Here is a 21,672-nt window from a genome sequence, read left to right on the forward strand (position 1 = left end):
TCATTCCTTTGATAAGCTGTCTGGGGCCAGTATCCTGAGTTCCCTTAGGGCTCACAGTAGGGAGTGGCTGCAGTCTGATGGCTGTTGATGGCAGGTGTTTTTTCCTTCCCAAGTGTCTAAGGGCTCAACGGCTCACACTGGAAGGTCACAATTGCTGATGACTGACATCCTTGTTCACTGATAAAAAAGTGAAAGTGAAAGTCGCTCAGTCATGTCCAGCTCTTTGCGAACCCACAGACTATACAGTCCATGGAATTCTCCAGGCCAGAACACTGGAGTGGGTAGCCGTTCCCTTCTCCAGGGGATCTTCCCAACCCAGGGATCAAACCCAGGTCTCCCACATTGCAGGTGGATTCTTTACCAGCTGAGCCACAAGGGAAGCCCAAGAATACTGGAGTGGGTAGCCTATCCCTTCTCCAGCAGCTCTTCCCGATCCAAGAATCGAACCAGTGTCTCCTGCATTGCAGGCAGATTCTTTACCAACTGAGCTACCAGGAAAGCCCCTTGTTCACTGTCAGGGCAGGAAATGTTCCACGTAGCCTGAGAATTTGCCTTTCTAGCAAGTTCCCAGGTTCTAGTTGAGGGAACACACCCTGAAGGCCATTGTGCCAACACGTGGCACTAATAGCACAGAATCTGCCTCCCAATGCAGGAGACACAGGACAGGCGGGTTCCATCCCTGGGTCCGGAAGACCCCCTGGAGGAGAAAATGGCAACCTGCCCCAATTTGATTGGGAAATCTCGTGGACAGAGGAGCTACAGTCCATGGGGCCGCAGAGAGCTGGACATGACCGAGCATAGCGCAGTGCTAAGAGGACTGACCTGTTTCTCTGGAAATGACCCAAATCAGAAAGAGTAGGAACCTGCTGCCCTGGTGCTTCACCCTGAAGACAATCCCCTGGAGAGCAAGCATCCCTGAGCCCAGGCTGCATCCCAGAGCGATGGAATCATGGCATCTGGGGCTGGTCCCAAGACTTTGGATTTTTTTCCCCAGGCAATTCCTATGTGCAACCAGGGTTGGGAACTGCCGCCGTGTTTAAAGATCAGTTAACTTCAAATTATCTTGACAGCATAGAAAAAAAAAAAAAATGGGGACAAGGTTTATGAGAGCCAGAGTGGGGCGCCAAGCCCCAAAGCGTCTACCAGCCTGTCACCTTGGCACAGCCCTGTAGCATCAATGGTACCTTTACTTCTAATTCTAGGAAATTCAGAAGTTGAGAGTGGGGCCTTGCTGCCTCTGAGCACTGCTACAGGGCTGGAGATGTCCCAAGTCAGAAGAGTCTTCCGGCTACACACTGGCCTGTGCTTGGGGGGCTGCAGCATGGCCCCACATACAGTGGATGCCCCAGGACCTGGGGACGATTAGCCAGGGGGCTGGAGAGCAGCCGCGTCCTCTCTTGGTCCATCACCAGTGAGTAAAGCACAAGTGTACTGGGTTGAAGTAAAACCAGGGGGGTGAGTGAGAGCAACCTGGAAACATGACCTCAGTTCCTCCATCAGGGAGGCCACCCATCCTTTTTCGTTCAAGGCCAGGCAACCTGCCACAGGTAGACCTTCCAGAACTGGCAGGAGAAGCGATGGGCACGGCTTTCTAATTTTTTTTTTTAAGACTTTTGACATGGACCATTTTTAAAGTCTTTTGTGAATTTGTTACAACGCTGTTTCTGCTTTTTTATGTCTTGGGTTTTTTTGGCCACAAGGCACACAGGATCCTAGCTCCCTAACTGTGGATTGAACCTGCACCCACTGCATTGGAAGATGAAGTCCCAACTACTGAACCACCAGGGAAGTCCCAGGGCATGGCTTTCTAATTGCACACAGGGTGGCAGACATACCTTTGTTTGAAAGAAAAGCCTTTGAAATTCACTTACCTTAAAAAAAAGAAAAAGACAAAGGCATTCACTTATCACCAGAAGTATGGAAAAATCCCAATAAATTCAAAGATACTTCACCTTCTGAGGGATAGCTTTGTTTTGTCCTGGATATTATCTCTGAGCCTTCAGGCTTCATGATCTCCATGGTCATGGGTCAGACTGGAGTTCTGTTCTCAGCCCTCTGGTGAGTCTTTTGTCCTGCATGACACCCCCTCCTGGAGTAAGTACCCAGGAGAATGAATATTCATCACTAACTATTCCCTTATAATAAAAAATAATTCTTAAAACCCAGATCAGAGATGATAAAAACTAAGTTATTATCTCACTGGAATTTGCCAGAGGCCCCTTTAACAGAAGGGGTGGGGGAACATGTGCTTTTTGTAGAATACTCTATATTTAGAATTTTTAAGCAAAAAGCAAAGCTTAGTGATTTTACCTCGTTAAGTTTCCCCTGAGAAGGTATATAAGATGCAGTACTCAGAAGAGAGGACCCTGAGACACTGCGAGACTCTACTCATAGGAAACTCAAGATTTTTGACTTAAGACATTTAGGAAGATCTCCTGGAGTAGGAAATGGCAACCTACTCCGGTATTCTTGCCTGGAAAATCCCATGGACAGAGGAGCCTGGGGGGCTATAGTCCCTGGGGTCGCAAAGAGTCAGACATGACAGAGAGACTAAGCAGAGCACAGCACATTTCCTTATATATATTATAAGGGAATGTGTGGTTTCTTTTTCCTATGCCCAAGAAGCTTAACTAACATGAAAAATTCCAAATGTTTAAGCAAAAGCTAAGCAGTGCCTGAATACTAATATTGGGAAGGGCTTGGCAAATGGAATCCCAGAGGCTGACACCATTAGCTTGGGTGTCTGCAAAGTTTTCTTAATTAGACTGTCTGCTCCCCAGCCGGAAGCTGGTTCCTATTTCTCACCATATGCTCCATAGTCAGCTACTGCCCCTGCTGTCAATCATTCCCCCTCCGAAGCCTCGCCAAAGACCAGATCCCCGGCAGCTTTCTTGCAGGCTTCTTGCTTCTTGGAAGCGGGTGATGTTGCTGGCCAGTCATCAGACAGATCTGGTTGCCCTTCAGGGTCATGGAAATGAATTTTACGACACTTTTGCAAATAAGACCCCCAGATAACAAGCTGAATCTCTCATCAAAAGAAAAAAAAAACTTTTATTTTTTTCTATTGCATAAATAATGGTAAATTAGACTCTTTTTTTTATACAGATTATATATTTACAGACAAGTTTGGTTAGAGAAAACATCTGGTAAATATGGCAGTCAGGTTTCCTTTATACACTAAGATAACATAATAATAATATGTACTTCATGAGATCAGTAAGTTGCATGCCAAGTTAATTTATATTAGTATTTACATTTTATATAAAGATTTTCTTCTGACTAATCTGCTGACTCTCTCATTATTTAATAGCAGAAATCATCAATGAATACTGAATGGAAAAATAAAAGAGATGGAATATGAATGAGGTAAATGGGAAGATTGTGACCCAGGATTGCAGTCTTAGTGGCCTATTCTGGATAGGAGATCTGCCAAGCTCTTGTCATTCTGCTTGTAATAATCCTTATCTGTGCTCCAATTTGCATCCCGCCATTTACCACTGTGCTTTGGAAAAAAACTCACATCTCAATTCCAAGGACCCCTAGGATCACAACAACCCCAACCCCCAGCAGATGACAGCTTGCCAACCCATTCCCCAGCCAGATTTGGGGGCTGATTTTCCTCCAAGGGCATTGTCTTTGGTGAGTCCTTGGACAAATAGCTTCTTCCTAGACTTCCAATTGGGAAAGAAAATCAAACCCCACTAAGAAGCCATTCAAAGACCCCCGAAGCCTGACTCCCAGATTAGAAAGAAAGCGCGTTCTTTGATTTTCCTTGGAGAGAGCCGACGGCGACTTGTGTCAATTTCCACCAGGAGCTCAGAGGACCCTTCCCTGGCCAATCTAGGACTTTGCAGGAAAGAGCAGTTGGGGCTCACTAGAAAAACAATGACTGGGACCTCCATTTACTTCAGGAAAAGAAAAAGAAAAAAACAGGAGAGAGACATAGGATTTTAGGTTGTCATGGGCAGAGGGCTGGAGACTTGTGTGGACCCTGTAACCGCCCTCTCTCTGCCCTTTATCCTTCATCATGGGTGGATCGCTTCTAAAGCAGGCACCTGTGCTCAGCATCACTCATCAGCCATCTAAGGAGTGTTGCTGGTGCCTGTCTCCCCAGACAGTTAATCGAATTCCTAACAATCCCCAGAGACCGTGACTCTCTTCCTTCTGCAGTGGTACGAATAATTACAAGCCACTATCACACGTACAGGAACTGCTGTTCCAAGGGTCAGAAAAATGAGTAAAGAAAGAAATGATCAAAAGTTGTGCTCTTTATACTCAGTAACTTCCAGTCAGGCTTTTTCAGATGGGGAAACTGCATCTTTTCCCGGAATCTGGCTTTGTTTTACCCTCCTTAGTCAGGAATTCTGATCCATGTGACCTGAGGTACAGTGACCCCATGCCCTTCATTTTGACCCTGGCTCAGACAGGACACAAAGCCCTTCTTGAATGCTCCCTTGAATCAGCAAGTCCTCAGGGAACAAACAAAACCTCCTGTCTACAAGACGCACTGGACATTGCATTGTTTCATCTACAGACAAAGGACACCAAAAGAGATACTTTACCACAACGGCCTCTGGGGATTTGTATTAAAAAAAAAAAAGTTCTTAATACAATTCATAGGGGACATAGGGACCCTATCAAGTGTGGGAATTCACTTTGATTTGTTTCAGATAGTCACAAGAGGAGGGCTCTTCTGAGTCATCAGGTTGACCTTTCCTCTTGTTTTAGAGATGAGAAGACTGAGGCTGGGAGGGAAAACCGCTCAGAATTATCTGACCGGTGGGTGGCAGAGGCACCTGGGGCCCTGCCTCCTCTGATCTTTCTGGCTGACCGAGTTGCTTACATATCCAGTACTAATGTCTTCTCTCCTAGCCTCAACAGGTCTGAGCCCAGACAGAGCACTCTGGGAAAGGCATTTTGGGGTTTGGCAAATCAGCATCCCCCAAGGAAAGGTGAGCTACCAGCCCCCTCTTGAAGCTCCCAGTGCATGTGGTTGGGATCAGGTTGGTGGGCAGCAGCCCTATGGCACTCAAGCCCATCTAGGCTCCCAGGGTAGACCAGATGTATATGGAAAATGTTCAGCGATCAGCCACAGCCACCTTTTAAAAACTTTTTCTCTCCCAGGTACAGGGATGAAGCAACATCATACTTGAATTTTGCATTCCCTGGAATATTCCTCCCTAATTATCCTGCTGCTCTACTCCCCTGGAAAATTCCAGCCTCTACTTCCGTTTCACTTGAACAATAATGTGTAACACTGCGAGAAGCATGGGTTTGAAAGCCAAGCCAGCTTTCTCAAGGAAAAGAGGCAGATGAGAGCTATGCCCAATATGGGGGGCACAGAATTGCAGGGGGGGGGGATGTGCTCAGTGGATAAGCTACCCAAGGCAGGGGCAGAAAGGCAGGATACTTGGCAAGTTTTTCCCAACTTCAGACGACTGTCTTTGGGGGACTGGCAGAACCTGATTCTTTGTGACTATATTTCAAGCCAACAATCACATTAATTTTGCCTCCAAGGCTTTTTGAGTATTGTTATCTGGTCTCTTGAGACCTTATAAAGAGGGTCCTAAACCAATATTCACTAGAAACCATGGCTATTTCAATGACTGTGGACTTAGCACAGAGCATAGGACACTAAGAGAAGTGCTTGGCTGGTCTGCACGCCTGACCTTTTCCCTCCAAACCAAGTGCCTATGACAAGGCCACATAACGGAGGACAGTCCCCTGAGTGACTCAGTCAAAGGAAGGAAGAAGTGAAGCTGAACAGTTCTGACATTTAAATTGTCATGGAGACAGTGTCCGAAAGAGGCAGCCTGAACCCTGCTCTATTTCTCCATTGCTTTAAATAATTCAAATTGAAAACCTTAGCTGTGGAATAATGCTTCTTTTCTGTTCCTGAAGGATATTTTTCCCCTTCTGGGGGAGTAGAGGTGGTGGTGGAGGATGGCTAGAGCCGGATCTTTAGGTTATGAACTCTTCACCCTGGCGTGACTGCAGAAGAGGCCAAGGAGAAATCTGAGCTCATTTCAGATAAATGATCTCCAGGGAAGATGGCTCCACAGTCCTCCTGGCAACACAACCAGTATATTGCCCAAGTTTAGAAGCCCAAATCCATCTGTATCATCATGGTATTATAGAAAAAGGGGCCCCTTCTTTTTGCAGTCGGGTTCCAGGCCTTCTGGGTATCTTAGTGGGATAGAATGAATAACACAATCACTACAGACTTTTGGACAAATAATCAGTGCAGTAAAATGACCAGTATGGTTTGAGGAGCAGAACTCAGTAGCTTCCATGGGGGCAGAGCACAAGAGCACAGCAGAACAGGGCTTCAAGGCGTGCAGCCACGCACGGCCATGCCAGCCGTGCTGAGGAGCTTGGGGGTCACACCCTACTTTTCCGGTCATGTCCTCTACTGTCCCAGGGAGGCTGCTAGCTATTGGTTACGAGCAAAGCTCTCTTTGATTTATGACCTGAGTCTGGACTTAAGCCGAGAGAAGGCGTTTGGAATAAAGGATAAATTTCTCTCTCCCAGCTCTTCAATACATCACTTTGTGATTCTGTGGATGGGAGGTTGGGATGGGGACATGATTATCAAAATAAGCGTGCGATCTTTCATTAGGTTCTTTTGGCTTAACAGCAGACAGGAGACCATTCGTCAGGTGCAAACTGAGACAGGCAGCAGGTTTCAAGACAGAAGACATGTTGTACAAGTCTTGTTCTTGGCAAATCAAACACCTAGAAACTTCTGAAACCACTGGACTGGCCGAGGACCACATGTAAACCTCAGTTCACTTTAGTTCACGTTTCTGGCTTGTGGGAAAGCTTCTCAACAGGCAAACAGATGCTTTTAAAGATGGGCTTAAAATATTTTTTGTTTTCCAGATGGCATTCCTGCCTTTTTGCCCAGATTCAGGGGGTCTTTGCTCTGGGCTCTGGGAGGTGGGGAAGGTACCACCTGGCTCCTGTTCTCCTGAGCAAATAGAAGGACAGGTCCAAACAGAAGAGACAAAGGCAGAGCTTCTTTCAGGCTAATTTCTCCCACCAGCGGGCTATGGATTCGGGGAGTCAGGATGCAAGCAGGCTGAGCCCAAGTGTTTGTTCTTTAAGGAAATGTTCCCTATTTTTGTGAGTCTTGGCACACTCAGGGTGGAATGCAAGGGTTTCCATGGCAACACCCTGGTTTTTTTTTTTTTTACCAGATTGGTGGTCATGTGGGACCCACGCATATGCCAGAAGCCACGGTTAATAGTTCCTGGGCTGGGTCCTGTCTGGGGGCTCTGGGAGTGATGGGAGACAGCTTCTCTGGGGATCAGGGTCTGTACCCCTTGTCTCTCACGCATATGACTCCCAAATCATCACTCGTGTGGTAGGAAGAGGTGGTATAGAGGACAAGAATGAGCCCAGCTTGGTTTGCCAGTCACTCAGCCACCCCATAGGAGATTCCTAAGTCTACTCACAGGGAGGACAGAGTAAGAGTTGAGTTACTCCCTCTCAGCTTCTGCAGAGGTCCCCTCCAGCCAGGGGCCGCATGGCACACTGGAGGACCGGGACTCCTAGAGTCTTCGTCCAGGCACCCAGGAAATCCCACAGTGTGGAAGGTGTTGACTGGCTTGAAGTATCATGGGTGTGGACAGGACTTGGAGTGGGACAGTGGGAAGCCAACATCTTATACCCAGTACCATTGACAGACCATCCAGGCAAAGCTGCCAGGGTGCCAGCTCTTAGCACCCAGAGCCTGCAGGTTGCCACTGCCTCTGGGCTGTTTCCACACACTCAGGTCCTGGCACAGTGTGTGAGGTTACCACGGTAGGAGGTTAACTTCAAGCCCATCAAAGTCTATGGCGTCTTTCTTGCCCTCTCTCCTTAGCAACATCCTTAGAAGTCATCCTCTCTAGGACACCTTCTCCTAGATTTTCTCCTGGGTAGGATGAACTTACTTCCTGGTCACTAGGAGAGATGAAAAGGGTCCTCTTTAGGGAGAGGATGCTGAGGACTTGTTGGGAAACAGGCTGTCGGTGTCTTTCTAGATTTCCTTGCTTACACAGCAGCTAATTTCTCTAAGGTTTAACCCTCATATCCGTCAAGGTCCCTTCCCCCCAGGAGGAGGCACAAGCACTTGTACTTTCTAGAAGTACTCTTTGTTTTTTGCCCTGAAGTCCAGCATCACCTGTAGCACTGCCCTCGCATAGGGCAGGGTCCTTTAAGAGTCATCCCTGGGGTCTGGATCCAGTCTACCTGGTGTCTCTCATACCCCTTTCCCCAGGAGGACATGGCTGAGTCATTCATGGAGTCCCTTTTACTTAAGTCCAGTTAAAAGAGAGAGAGAAGGGGCAAACTGCTTAGGGTGGAAACTAACGGTGAACTTGCCCTGTGCATTCATATTCTGCATTTGCACCTGTTCTTGTTCTGAAGTCTGGTCCTGAGGGATGGAGGTGAGTCAGGCAAGAGGGGAGAGAGGAGAGGCAGATAGACACACAGTGTCTGGCAGGGCTGGGCGGGCAAGAGGGGTGGGCAGGTCGCTGCCTTACTTGGCCTGGATGTGGGGGACCCTGGGCATTTTTCACAGAGGGACTCACTCACAACCTCCCAGGCTCCAGGGAGCTGACTCCTGCTCCTCCCTCCATGCTATGGCTCAAACCCTATTTCTACTTGTGCTCATTTTGGATATTTGCAGTGGGGAAATTTTGAGAGCTGCTCCCGGGCTGTTGTCCAAAGTGCTTGCAGGGGTAATTTGGAAGAAGACCCCAAGCTGACAGCTTGGGTGCTCCAAGTCTGAGAAGACTGGAGGGAGAGGGCAGAAAGGGACAGGAGGCTTGAGGAGGGATTCCAAAACACACACCGCACCCCCAAAACCACTTGGTGCAGCAAAAGAGGAGTCTGGCACCTCCATACTGAATGAAAAGGGAAAAGGGACGGAGGAAAAGCTTGTAGCTCTAGGATGCAATGGAAAGAAAGAGGAGCAAGACAATCCCACCACAGAAATCAAGACCTGAGCTTGGAAACATACAAAGGGAAGTACTACTACGAAAGATTACTGGCTAATCAGACTACTCGAGCTTGGGTGAGTGACGGTGGTGGATATGGCAACTAGGAAAAGTCCGGAAATCAGAGACTTGAGATGGGGTTGGCTTCACTTCCCTTCCCCAACAGAAATGTTTTACTTGTGGAGTCGGCTGAGCTTATTAACATCTTTTCGTTTTCTCATGAAAATGAGTCAGTTGCAGAATCCAACTGCAGGACCATGTTACATGAAATACAATCGTTGGATCCTTCCATCTTTCCCGTTGGGATGGTGTTTCTCTATCTGGGAAAGACAGACTAACAAAGCAAATCTGAAGATGAGAGAAAGGCGAGCGCACAAGGACCTTGACTTACAGAGGTCTCTTACACATGGTGATGTGTTCAGACTCCATCACTCTGGACAGCTGGGGCGTGGCTTGCAACAAACACCTCCTTCACCACCAGCCGCGGCCCCTCCCCATCCCCAAACGACCCAGCCCAAGAGGCAGGGATGTGTGTCGGAGGACAGGCTACTATCAGCAGTAAAGCGATGAGGGACGATGGATGGATGTCACACCTGAAGAAGCCCGATAGATACGTCTGTCTGTGTGTCAGGTTATAGAGATGCCCACGGCTATGCTTCTCTGTCGTCTAAATGGCAGCACAGGCAGCAAAGCTGGGAGAAAGGCTCTCTGCAGATTCCAAAATGCTGGTGCGCGGTGTGCTCTAGGAACAGAAAGCCAAGTGCCGACGGAAACCGAGGGCCCCCCAACTCTGCCAACAAGAGTCCCGTAGAAAAGGCAGTAGACCGGAAGCGGAGGGGTGCACCCTGCAGACCGCCGGGCGCTGCACCCCCTTCAATGGCTTTCCCCTCACGTCTGGGTGGGGAGGGGGCTCCACTGGGTGGAGGAAGGAAGCCAGGGTGGGACAGGAACGTCCACTTCTTCAGCAACCCAGAAGTCAGCCTCTTGGGACTTGAGGGTCGCCCTGGGGTGGGGGTGGAGGTGGAGGTGGGGGGAGTCTCCAGTTGACCCCCGGGGAGAACGAAGGGGGCGCGGTGGTGGTCAGCCTCTCTCTTGCTCCCTCACACCGCCAACCTGGATTGCCATGGGAATCCCGAGATGAACGTAAAGTTTATCTTTTCGAGGTCCTACCGGCGTTTGAAGCGGTCGTCCGGAACTCCTGGCTATTTATTGCATTTGGAAACAAGACCATTAAAGCATTGAAGACAGCCCTTTTGTGCACCTGCCAAGGGGATGGAGTGGGTTTGCCACGACACGGGGTTGCACTGCAACCTTGGGTTCTGCGCCAGACGGTGCCGCGTCTGCACCGTCCGCATCCGCTTGTGTGGAGGACGAGTCTGCCCGCGGGGCAAGCACATGCGCGGAGCTGGGAGCGCAGCTGCTGGGGAGGCGGCTACTCCATGCCGCTCCGGAGGATCTGGTTGGCCGCAATCAGCATGACGCTTATGATGAAGGCCATGGCGAAGGCGCAGATGAGGCTCTTCCGGACACAGGTCTGTCTGTTCTGCTTCTGGGAATGCACTGCGGGGAGGAGAGGAGAGAGGGGAGCAGAGGGTCAGGAGGCGGGGAGAGAGGGTGGGGAGGGGAGAGGAAAACGACACAGTGAGAAGGGGTTGGGGACCGGGCACCTCTTCCTCAACAAACCCAGGGACCAGACCCCAGCATGAAGACTGGTCACTTCCAACAAAGCATCTCCAGGTCAGCTCTGGGAGGACACTGGGCATCCCATGTCCTGGCAGGTGGTAGGAGGTGGCAAAACTTCTAGAACAAAAATCATGACAGATGTGATGTTCATTGGGAGGTACAGGCTTCTGGATGCGATAATGGAGCTACAGCAATGGAGGAAATAGGCAACCTTTTAGAGTGAGTCTCACCGAAGGCATCATTCAGGCCTGCCATGCCCGTTTTTTGCAGAGCACCAGCCTCCCATGTCTGAGGCAGCTGGTACAGACAGAACCAGGTTCCAGTGCTTCGCTACAGACTCCTTCGGGGCTGGAAGACACTTACCTTCCCTAGGATTGTTCCTAGGGTGGCTGATGGTTGAAGTGACTCTAAGCGACTTACAGCATTATGGCGAATATGCATGTCAGTGTCTCAAGAGCAGGGTTCCTGGGTGAGCAGCATGGCATCATCAGGAGCTTATTCAAATGCAAATTCTCAGGCCACCCCTGCATCCCGCAGATCTACTGAATGGGCAACTCTGGAAGTGGGTTCTTCCCAGGTGGCGCTAGTGGTAAAAGAACCCGTCTGCCAATACAGGAGACATAAGGGACTTGGTTTGATCCTTTGGTCAGGAAGATCCCCTGGAGTAGGAAATGGGAACCCACTCCAGTATTCTTGCCTGGAGAATCTCATGGACCAAGGAGCCTGGCAGGCTACAGTCTATAGGGTTGCAAAGAGTCAGATACGACTGAAGCGACTTAGCATGCATGCGTGAGAGTTGGGCCAGTGATCGTCCATGTTTACCCAGGTGACCCTGCGCCTGATGAGATCTGAGACATGGGGACCATGAGCACTGTGGACAGCATGAAGCAGGGAGGCACGAACTCCTCTCATACTTTTTGGAGGCAGGGTGTCCCTGCCCCCAGATTCTGTGGCACCAAGGGTCTAACCTTGGCTCCTGGGGTGGCACTCTCTTCATCTTTCTGTTGGGCAAGGTCTTGTGTCACCATTTTTATAAGACCCACAAGAAACCATTAGTTGGTCTTGATCAGGAAGCAATAACAAATATGGTTTACGAATATAGACCAGAAATAGGGAAATGGAAATAACAAGAAAGGAAAAGCTTTTTTTTTTTTTTCTTGGCTGCTCAGCACATGGGATCCTAGTTCCCTGACTAGGGATAGAACTCATACCCCCTGCATTGGAAGCATAGAGTCTTAACCACTGGACTGCCAGGGAAGTCCCAAGAAAGGAAAAGCTTTGAAAAAAAGAGGGACAGGTCTCTCCTCCAGGCATTGTTTCCCATGACAGAATTTCTTTTCCTCCTTTTTCCTCTTTTCATCTCCACCTCCTTCCCTGTCCATTCCTGGTCCTGCAGTGATGTTTATACACAGTTTCCCACCTACCGTGAGGCAGAAACCCCTTCCTGGGAGGCTGGTGGGAAGGCTGCCTACCTCAGGGCTACTCACTGGATTAGCAGCATCAGCACCATCTGGGAATTTGATATCAATGTGAATTCTCCAGCCCCTCCATAGGATGACTGAATCCAATCTCTGGGGCTGGAGACCAGGAATATGTGTTTTTAATAAGCTCTCCAGGCTCTAGTGATAAAGAACCCACCTGCCAATGCAGGAGACATAGAGACTGGGGTTCGATCCTTGGGTTGAACATGGGAGGGCATGGCTACCCACTCCGGTATTCTTGCCTGGAGAATCCCATGGACAGAGGAGCCTGGCAGGTTACAGTCCGCGGGGTCACAAAGAGCTGGACACGCTGAAGCGATTTGGTAAACGTGCACCAGGTGACTAAGGAATCTCTGGGCCCTCCCCCACTCAGAGCTTTTCATTCAGGAGGTCTGGGTGGGGCCCAAAGGTCTGAGAGAGTTTGAGTTGCTGGGGACCGGAGGACTGCATATGTTTATGTGCGTGAATGCGTGTGTGTGTCCGCGCGTGGGGATGGGGGTATTGTGGAAACCCAAGACCAGGACAGAAGAACATTTTCAGATTAGCTTTCATTTTGCAAAGGGGTCCTTCTGCTAGACATTCTATTGTACGTTGGTTTTTCTTTAGGCCAAATTAACTGGAGAAAAAAAAATATAATTTCCCTTAAAATTACTCTCTGCTAGAAAGAAGCATGGCAAAAGAAAATGGTCAAAGTAGGGTCCACATACCTTTTAAAAAACACCTGCAAAAGAGTTCAAGTTCCTCTCCTCCCTGACACTCAATGGCTCATCTAAAGCCCTAGAAATAGTAGAGAAGAAGCAGGTAGCGTGTGATGTTTCTAGCTTCCCCTGAGACAAGGCGTTGAGGGGCCTCTAAAAATTACATCCACCAGAAAGTTCCTCTAGCAAGCCGCACTCCACAGAGACCCAGCACTCCCAGCACAGCTTCTGTCACCCTCCTCCCCGAGACCTGTTGGCTATTTCTGCCTTCGTCTATCAGGCCTCGGCTTGTTATCTTTAATCCTTCTGGGCCCACTGGGCTTCCCTCGGGTGATTGAAAGTATTTTTGGCTCTGTTCTCTACCACTTGCTCATCATGCCTGGGTCTTAGAATCTTAAAAGTTCTTACCTGGAGGAAGAAAATTTCCTTGGTGCGGAGATGTGCCTGCCCCCAGGAATGGGCAAAACGTGAAAAGATAGCAGCCCTCAGGAAGGAAAAGGGAGGTAGCGTTTGGGAAGGAAGGGACCCAAGTAGAAAATAAGATGAGGAAGTGGAAGTGGCGCATCTCACACTTTCTGAGGACTAGCTAATTTATTCTGAGCTGCTCCTCAGCATAGAAATGCTTCGGAAGGCAGACTTCTACCTTCCTGTCCTGAGGGCTGGTGAAGGCTTAAGGGAAAGAAAAACTGTGTGACTGGGCTGAGGGAGGGATTTTTTGCGGAAGCCCTGCTTTGTGAAGGACACCCAGAAAACAAGGTTACAGGGAATAGGATTATCCCCCAGGAGAGCGGCTGCACCTTTGATCTAAAAATCCTTCAAAGCGTGGGAGGGGAGAAATAAGAAAGGACGGAAGGCCTGGGGACCTAATAGTTGGTTCCTGAGGCCATGAATCTGGATCCAGACCCGAGCCCTGTAAGCAGAGGGAAGCCTCCAGGTCACGCCTGGGTCGCTCTGAAACCCCTCATCATTGGAGTCTGATGTTCAGACTCTGGTCAAGAAGGAGACTCCTTTCACATCCAGTATTTTTTTTTTTTTAATATAATTGCTCTACTCTCTTTAAAAACATGTGTTTATTTAGCTGTGTCAGGTCTTAGGTGCAGTACGCAGGATCTTCATTGGGTCCCATAGAATCTTTCCTTGAGGCACACGGATTCTCCAGTTGTGGCGTCCGGGCTCAGCAGTTGTGGCATGTGGGCCTCGTGGTTTCACCGCTTCTGAGATCTTAGTTCCCTGACCAGGGACCAAACCTGTGTCCCCTGCACTGCAAGGCAGAATCTTAAGCACTGGACCATCAGGGAAGTCACTCGCAGGGAAGTGGTGTGGCAGAGTGAAAAAGTCATGACTTCTGGAGCCAGACCCAAATCTGAATCACAATTATATTATCCCACACAGTAGCTGTTTGACCTTGGGCAAGCCAAGTTCCCTGGGCCTCGGTTTCCTCATCTGTAAAATGGGGGTTAATAAGACCTACCTTGTGGTGAGGATTAAGAACATAGGAAGGTACTGGGATGTTGTCTGTGCCCAGTGAGTTCTAATTCCCCTTTGTAAACCTTGAAAAAACTCTTTAGTTAGTGAACACCCACATCAGTGGGCAAGGTACACATTAGGTGCTTTATAGATGTCCTGGCAGAATTGATAGCGATAGTCCTCAAAGAGTTGAGTACGTCATCCTCATTCAGTAGGCAAGGGCTCTTATGTACGGAGAAGTAGAGTCCAAGATCATTTGACAAATGAAAACGGTGGGATTTGGACCCGGGTCTGATTCAAACATGGAGGTTCCAAAGTTCTGTACAAATTCTTGATCATTTGTTTAGCAATAGAAAAGTGCAGCCATAGAAAGATACAAAGAAAATGCTTTAGTCTTCCCAAAAAGAGAATGTTAACTACACGTTGCTTTCATTTGTCTCAATTTTTAAACTTTAGTTAAAAGGAAATACACTTCAAACACTTGGTGCGGTCAGCAGTGTAACCCGGCGCTAATTGCTGTGCTTGTTGATAATTGAATGCCTGTCTTTGGCTATCAGATATTTGCCTTGCACTATACTTTGGTGTTGGAGAAGGCAATGGCACTTCACTCCAGTACTCTTGCCTGGAAAATCCCATGGACGGAGGAGCCTGGTGGGCTGCAGTCCATGGGGTTGCTAAGAGTCAGACACGACTGAGAGACTTCACTTTCACTTTTCACGTTCATGCATTGGAGAAGGAAATGGCAACCCACTCCAGTGTTCTTGCCTGGAGAATCCCAGGGACGGGGGAGCCTGGTGGGCTGCCATCTATGGGGTCGCACAGAGTTGGACACGACTGAAGCGACTTAGCAGCAGCATACTTTGGTGTATTTTTTTATTCTCGATGTCTGTGCTTGGTTTCCCCAACAAGATGACAGGTCAGCCCAGGATGTACTGGAAGCTGGAGACATGACTTCTCCTCACTGCACTGAGGAAGAACCCTGGGCAAGAGGCTGAACTTCTTTGAGCCTCAGTTTCTCTCTCTGTAAAAGGAGCCAATGATAACTGTTCTGCTAATGTCAAGAATTAGTTCTGAGATAAACCAGCTCATAAAATAGTAAAAGCTAGGTGCAACCGTAACTTGCCAGAGAAATGCACCGTTTCCTCCCTGTATCCTCTGAGGATCAGAGAAAAGAGGTGCTGGTTTTCCTCCTGTTTCCTGCAGGAGTCCTGAGCTGAGCCTACACCAGATGCTCCCAGAACTTTGCCTTGGTCTCTTCCTTCAGTGATTCATCCTGCACTGCAGCCAGACTCACCCTCTTGGAGCCATGCTTGCTATGCGTCACCACACCCTGCAATCTCCCTGCAAAGCTCCCCCACCCCCTGCTTAGCTGGGGGAAGCAGTTCTGTCCAGCTCTTGAGCTCGGCAGGTAGAACCACAGATCACCTCCTATCTCCTTCTGTTCTGAGACCATAGCTCCTTCCCTCCCCCAGTAAGCTCTGTCCCAGCCTGGCAGGTTTCTTCTCTACCTAAGACTCTGCAGCACTGTTCATACTTTTCCCTCTGCTAATGGTGCCTACCTACCTTCCCTCTCATTTCTTCCAGGCCTAACCCCAACTTAACTTTTCCATGAGGCTTCTCCCGAACATCTATCCCGCTCTCAAAGTGCCTCATATTTAAATATTTTTAAATGATGGAGCTCTTTGTCTCTGAGTTAAGAGACTACCAATGCAGGAGACACAGGAGATGCAGGTTTGATCCTTGTGTCAGGAAGATCTTGTGGAGAAGGAAATGGCAACCCGCTCCAGTATTCTTGCCTGGAAAATTCCATGGACAGAGGAAGCTGGCAGGCTACAGTCCATGGGGTTGCAAAGAGTTGGACACGACAGGCATGAGTGTTCTTCTTTGTACCAGCTCTTAATATTTACTTACTTTTAATTGAGGTAGAACCCATGGCATAAAATTCACCCTTTTAGAGTGTACAATCCAGTGGTGTTTAGTACATTCCCATGGGTTGTGAAACCATCACCACCTGATTCTAGAATGTTCTCATCACTTTAAAAAGAAACACCAAACACATTAGAAGTCATTCCTCATCCCCTAGCCTCCCCAGCCCCTGGCAATCGCTGATCCACTTTCTGTTTCTATGGATTTGCCTCTTTTGGGCACTTCATATACACTGAACCATACACTACGTGACCTTTTGTGTCCGGCTTCTATAAATGGCACCCCACTCCAGTGCTCTTGCCTGGAGAATCCCATGGAGGGAGGAGCCTGCTATGCTACAGTTCATGGGGTCACAAGGAGTCGGACACGACTGAGCGACTTCACTTTTACTTTCACTTTCTATCACTTATCCTTTCCAGGTACATCTATGCTGTAGCACTGATGAGTACTTCATTCCTTTTTGTGGCTGAATAATATTCCATTGAATGGATGTGCCTCATTCTGCTTATCCATTCACCGACATTTGTGTTGTTTCTTTTTTTTTTTTTTGCTATTTTAAATAATGCTGCTATGAACGTTCATGTACTGATACAAGTGTTTGTGTGGATGTGATTTCAGTTCTCTTGGGTACAAATTTAGGAGCCAAATTGCTGGGTCATATGGTAACTCTGTGCTTAATTTCTCAAGGAACCTATTCCTTCTTGGATCTTTTTGAACACTTAAAATGGCAAGAATACATCACGCTATTGGTGATCTTTTCTATGTCTTTCTCCTGAGTGTGTGTGTGTGTATATAGAATTTTTTGGCTGTGTTGGGTCTTAATTGCAGCATGTAGGCTTAATTGCAGCATGTAGGGGCTTCTCTTGCTGCATAGCATGGGCTCTAGACACGTGGGCTTCAGGAGTTGTGGCATGTGGGCTTAGTCACCCTGCGGCGTGTGGGATTGTAGCTCCTGGACTTAGTGAGCAATTGAATCTCATTCCCTGGCACTGGACAGTAGGTTCTTAACCACTGGATCACCAGGGAAGTCCTCCAGCTAGATTTTGATCTCTCTCTACATAGTACATAGTACATAGATGTCACAGTAGGAGTCCAGAAAATACAGGGGGATGAAATGTGCATTGGGGAAGGTTGACACAGGAGGACATAGAAGCGAGGTTTTCTGTTTTCTTGAAAGCTCATTAGTGAATCTGTGCAACTCAGCAGACTCCTGGCTGCTGTGACGGGACCTGGGTGTGTAAAGGTGTAGTGATAAGACTGTTCCTTCCCCTTCTTATTTTAACAGAGATTCACACAGCTCCACTGGGCAAATGCCAGGCAGTAGCTCTTGAATTTTTTCCCAGAGACAGGAGTCTATATCAATTTTGCCACTGATCAGCTGGGTGATCCTAGATAGAATGGGTTCAAAATCTTTCTGGCTTCAATTTTCAGAGACACAGGCTCCCAAGTAAGGCAAATCAGGATCATAATAATTCTGGCTAATTGCCTCAACATAGACCCACGTAAGTGATAGTCCTGGCAGGGAGTCTGGGGCCCAAGGAAACGGTAAAACAATATAAAACCCAGCTCAGGTGATTCTCACTCATAAACCAGACCTAGCAGGTCTGGGAGCTATTAGAGGTCTGTGATCCTTCCAAGTCTGACACTTTATGATTGTATGAAATTGGATAGTTCCATAGCCTAGAGTGGAACTAATTAAGAGCTCGCAAAAGAGATTTTTCTATACATCAGTGATAACAGAAATGGCCAGGCACCCACATAACACCTGAAGTTAGAGGTGGAGGATGTGGCCTCTATGGAAACAGGATTGTGCGTTTTATGATGTTTTCATAGGAGGAGGACAGGCCACCTGTAATTGTGTGGGTATGAGCTGGTCTCTTTTCTACAAAACCTTCTCGGGTTTCTAGAGGTCAGACAGCTGTGTCTGGCTTTGCGGGTCCTCCAAGGATCCTTGGTGTGGTGTGGCCAGGTGTTATTGTGACCTTTCCAGTCGTCCTTCCCCCTCATGTAGCAAAATCTATCTTTTGGTTTAGGGATCTGTGCCTTTGCACCTGGTGGAATTCTCAATCCAGGGCCTCACCTTTCCCCCATAACAAACCAGATTGCTAATAGAGTACCCTGAGCTCTTGGCTTAGTCCAGAGATAGGCACACAGGCCACACAGATTTGATTGGAGTCCCTTTTCAGAATGGAAATGAATCTTAACAGAGAGAATCCTGTTTACCTTGGGGAGAGAGAGCCTGCTCAAGAATGATGCCAAGAGGGAAGACAGAACAAAGAGAGAGAGAGATAGCAAGACGAGGGGAGGGAGAGAATGTTGCTTGAGCTCTTTGGTTCCAAGTCAACCAAAGCTCATCCCTTTGACTTTCCCTATTATTTGAGCCAGTGTCTTTTAGTTTGAGGGGGTCTGGGTTGAGTTTTTGTTACTTACAAGCAAAAGAGTCTTGACCAATATTCATGGGAACTCCAATGTTGGCAAGGACTTGACTTTACATATCAAGAGGATATGGTTCAAACCCTGTAAATTTGGTCTCTGGACCATTTTTCAAAGATGTGGCGTTCCAGCATTACATACTCTGCAATGTCTCCAGGTTGAAAAATACAAACAAACAAGAAGAGAACTGGGGCCAGGGATTGGCCAGGGTTTTTTTTTTGGATGTTTGTTTTGAGTGCTTTTTTTTGTTTGTTTTTTTAAATCGTGCTCATGTTCAGTCGTGTCTGCTTGTGACCCTTTGGACTGTAGCCCGCCAGGCTCTTCTGTCCATGGGATTTTTCAGACAAGAATACCAGAGTGGGTTGCCATTTCCTTCTCTAGGGGATCTTCCTGACCCAGTGACTGAACTCTCATCTCCTATGTCTCCTACACTGCAGGCGGATTCTTTATCGGCTGAGCCATGTGTTAGGCATTGTACTAAATATTTTCATGTGGAGAATAGCATTGAAACATATACATTACCATATGTAAAACAGATGACCAGTGTGAGTTCGATACATGAAGCAGGGCACCCAAAGCCGGTGCTCTGGGACAACCTTGAGGGGTAGGGTGGGGAGAAAGGTGGGAGGGGTTTCAGGATGGGGAGGACACAGTTTACCTATGCTGATTCATGTTGGTGTATGGCAAAAACCATCACAATATTGTAAAGGAATTGTCCTCCAATTAAAATAAATTAATTAAAAAAATTCTCACGCGTTATATGCTCATAACAACCATATGAGGTAGGTCATGATATGATTCCCATTTCAGAGATGAAGAAAATTCAGCTCTTAGTATTTATTTAAGTGCTTTGCTCATGTAACCTGTATGTGGTGAGGCAAGATTTTAAGAAAGCCCTGTCCAGAGCTCAGAGCTGGAGTTGTTAACCATCATACCAATTTATCAAAAATAAATAGAGCATAGGGAGGGTAAAGACCTCCCCAGGTCTCTATCATGTATCTCAGAATCTCCTCACTCTTCACTAATGGCTCCAGAAAAACCTCCCTACAGGTTTGCTTTGATAGGTCCCCAAATAGTAGAAGAAAAATCCTTTTTTTTTTTTTTTTTGGTCCAAAGCCCTAACTTTCTTTCAAACTGTCTACTGTCTCACTACCTGCCATGGACCTCACCTACCCCTTAACCTCCAACACCTACCCCAGGAGAACAGGTTTTATTTTAGTAAAGTTATCACCCCCTCTGAGCTGGGAGCAGATGGTGTGGGTAACATGCCATGCCCTTTTCAGCTGGATAGGCATGTGATACCCAAGGTGCACGGCCAGGTCTCCAAATCCAGATGTCCATCTGACATCCAACAGAGACACTCTGATTTCAGCAGGGACGACTTGAGGAGACACAGCTGCAAAATTCTTTTTGACCTTTCAAGGAGCCCAGAAGTATTTGAATCTAGTTGTGACCACCACTGTCCAATCTTTCCATGGGATGAATGGAAAGAAAAAAAAAAAAGGCTCAGAGAGTTTTATTTTTTTCAGTCATTCAGCAAACATTTACTGAGTACCTGCTATGTGTGTGATTGTGCTAAATGCAGGGCATTTTTTTAAATTTTATTTTTAATTGGAGGATAATTACTTTACAATATTGTGTTGGTTTCTGCCATACATCAAAATGAATCAGCCATAGTTGTCTCTGACAACCCCTCCCTCTTGAACCTCCTTCCCATCTCCCACCCCATCAACACCCCTCTAGGTTGTCACCAAGCACCGGATTTGGGTTCCCTGAATCATACAGCAAAGTCCCACCAGCTACCTATTTTACAAATGGTAATGTATATGTTGGGTTTCCCTTGTGGCTTAGCTGGTAAAGAATCTGCCTGCAATGCGGGAGACCTGGGTTTGATCCCTGGGTTGGGAAGATCTCCTGGAGAAGGGAAAGGCTACCCACTCCAGTATTCTGGCCTGGAGAATTCCATGGACTGTATAGTCCATGGGGTCACAAAGAGTCAGAGACAACTGAGTGACTTTCACTTTCAATGTATGTTTCAATGCTACTCTCTCAAATTGTCCCACCCTCTCCTTCCCCCACTGTGTCCAAAACTCTGTTCTTTATGTCTGCACAACTCAGAGAGTTTTAAAGTAAGTTCCCTGGATCACATGGCTAGTCTACACAGGGCAGAGAAGAGAACCTGAATGACTGCATAGGAATCCTCTGGGGCTGCCTGGCCTGGGTCACCCCTCTGGCAGTTGTATCCCTTGTCCATCATGCTGAATGGTATGGAAGAGCTCTGCTGTGGCTTTCAGAGAAACTATTTATTCCCCAGTTGATGACTTTTGCTTGATTTCCCTCTCCCGTGCATGTTGTCAGATTGTCTACAGAACTCCGACAGCTGGTATTCCATTTAGGGACAACACTTGAGGGATGTGTCTTGAAAGGGCTCACACACAGATCCTGCTGCGTGCAATTCTACTCAACTTCCAGATATGTTAATAATATGATTTCATTCGAAGAAATGGAAAAGGAGTAAGGACAGTGAAGAGCCATTCTGTAAAGTGTCTTTGAAATGCCTAAGCTTGAGGAAATGACTCAGGACCACGAATGGAGAGCCAGGGCATGGTTTGGTCAGGTGGACCCAGATTCAAATCCTTACTCGCTGTTTGACTTTGGATAAATGACCACCTTGCTGAGTCTTGGTTTCCTCATCTGTTGCCTGGGGGCCACAGAACTGATCCCTTAGTACCTGCCTACAGGTCAGTCCAGTGTGTTAACAAATGAACAGCACTTGGCAGGCATGCCAGACAGCTATCCCTTATCCCAGTCCTCCTAGACTGGTCAATGTGAGTGAAGGAGTAAACATTCTGGAAGCAAACACTACTGAACTTAACATTCAACATGATTTATCGTAAGAATTCTGAAAAAGGCGTCAGTGATGGGAGAATAGATGATTCAAACACAAGGCCACTGAATTCCATATATGTCAAGGGACTGGAACCAAATAATAAAATGGGA

General features: G+C 47.6%; 1 protein-coding gene across 1 annotated transcript in view; it reads right to left on the reverse strand.

Annotated features, from left to right (window-relative positions):
* Window positions 1-3,096: 3,096 nt before the first annotated feature.
* The window catches only part of CALN1 (calneuron 1), a 414,595-nt gene continuing 396,019 nt past the window's right edge, over window positions 3,097-21,672 (reverse strand). Inside the window, exon 6 of the mRNA XM_070362644.1 lies at window positions 3,097-10,544. Within this exon, the coding sequence (XP_070218745.1) occupies window positions 10,417-10,544 (128 nt within the window). The 3' untranslated portion in view covers window positions 3,097-10,416. The remainder of the gene's footprint in view (window positions 10,545-21,672) is intronic.

Source organism: Bos mutus, chromosome 25 (assembly GCF_027580195.1).
Source record: "Bos mutus isolate GX-2022 chromosome 25, NWIPB_WYAK_1.1, whole genome shotgun sequence".
Taxonomy (NCBI): domain Eukaryota; kingdom Metazoa; phylum Chordata; class Mammalia; order Artiodactyla; family Bovidae; genus Bos; species Bos mutus.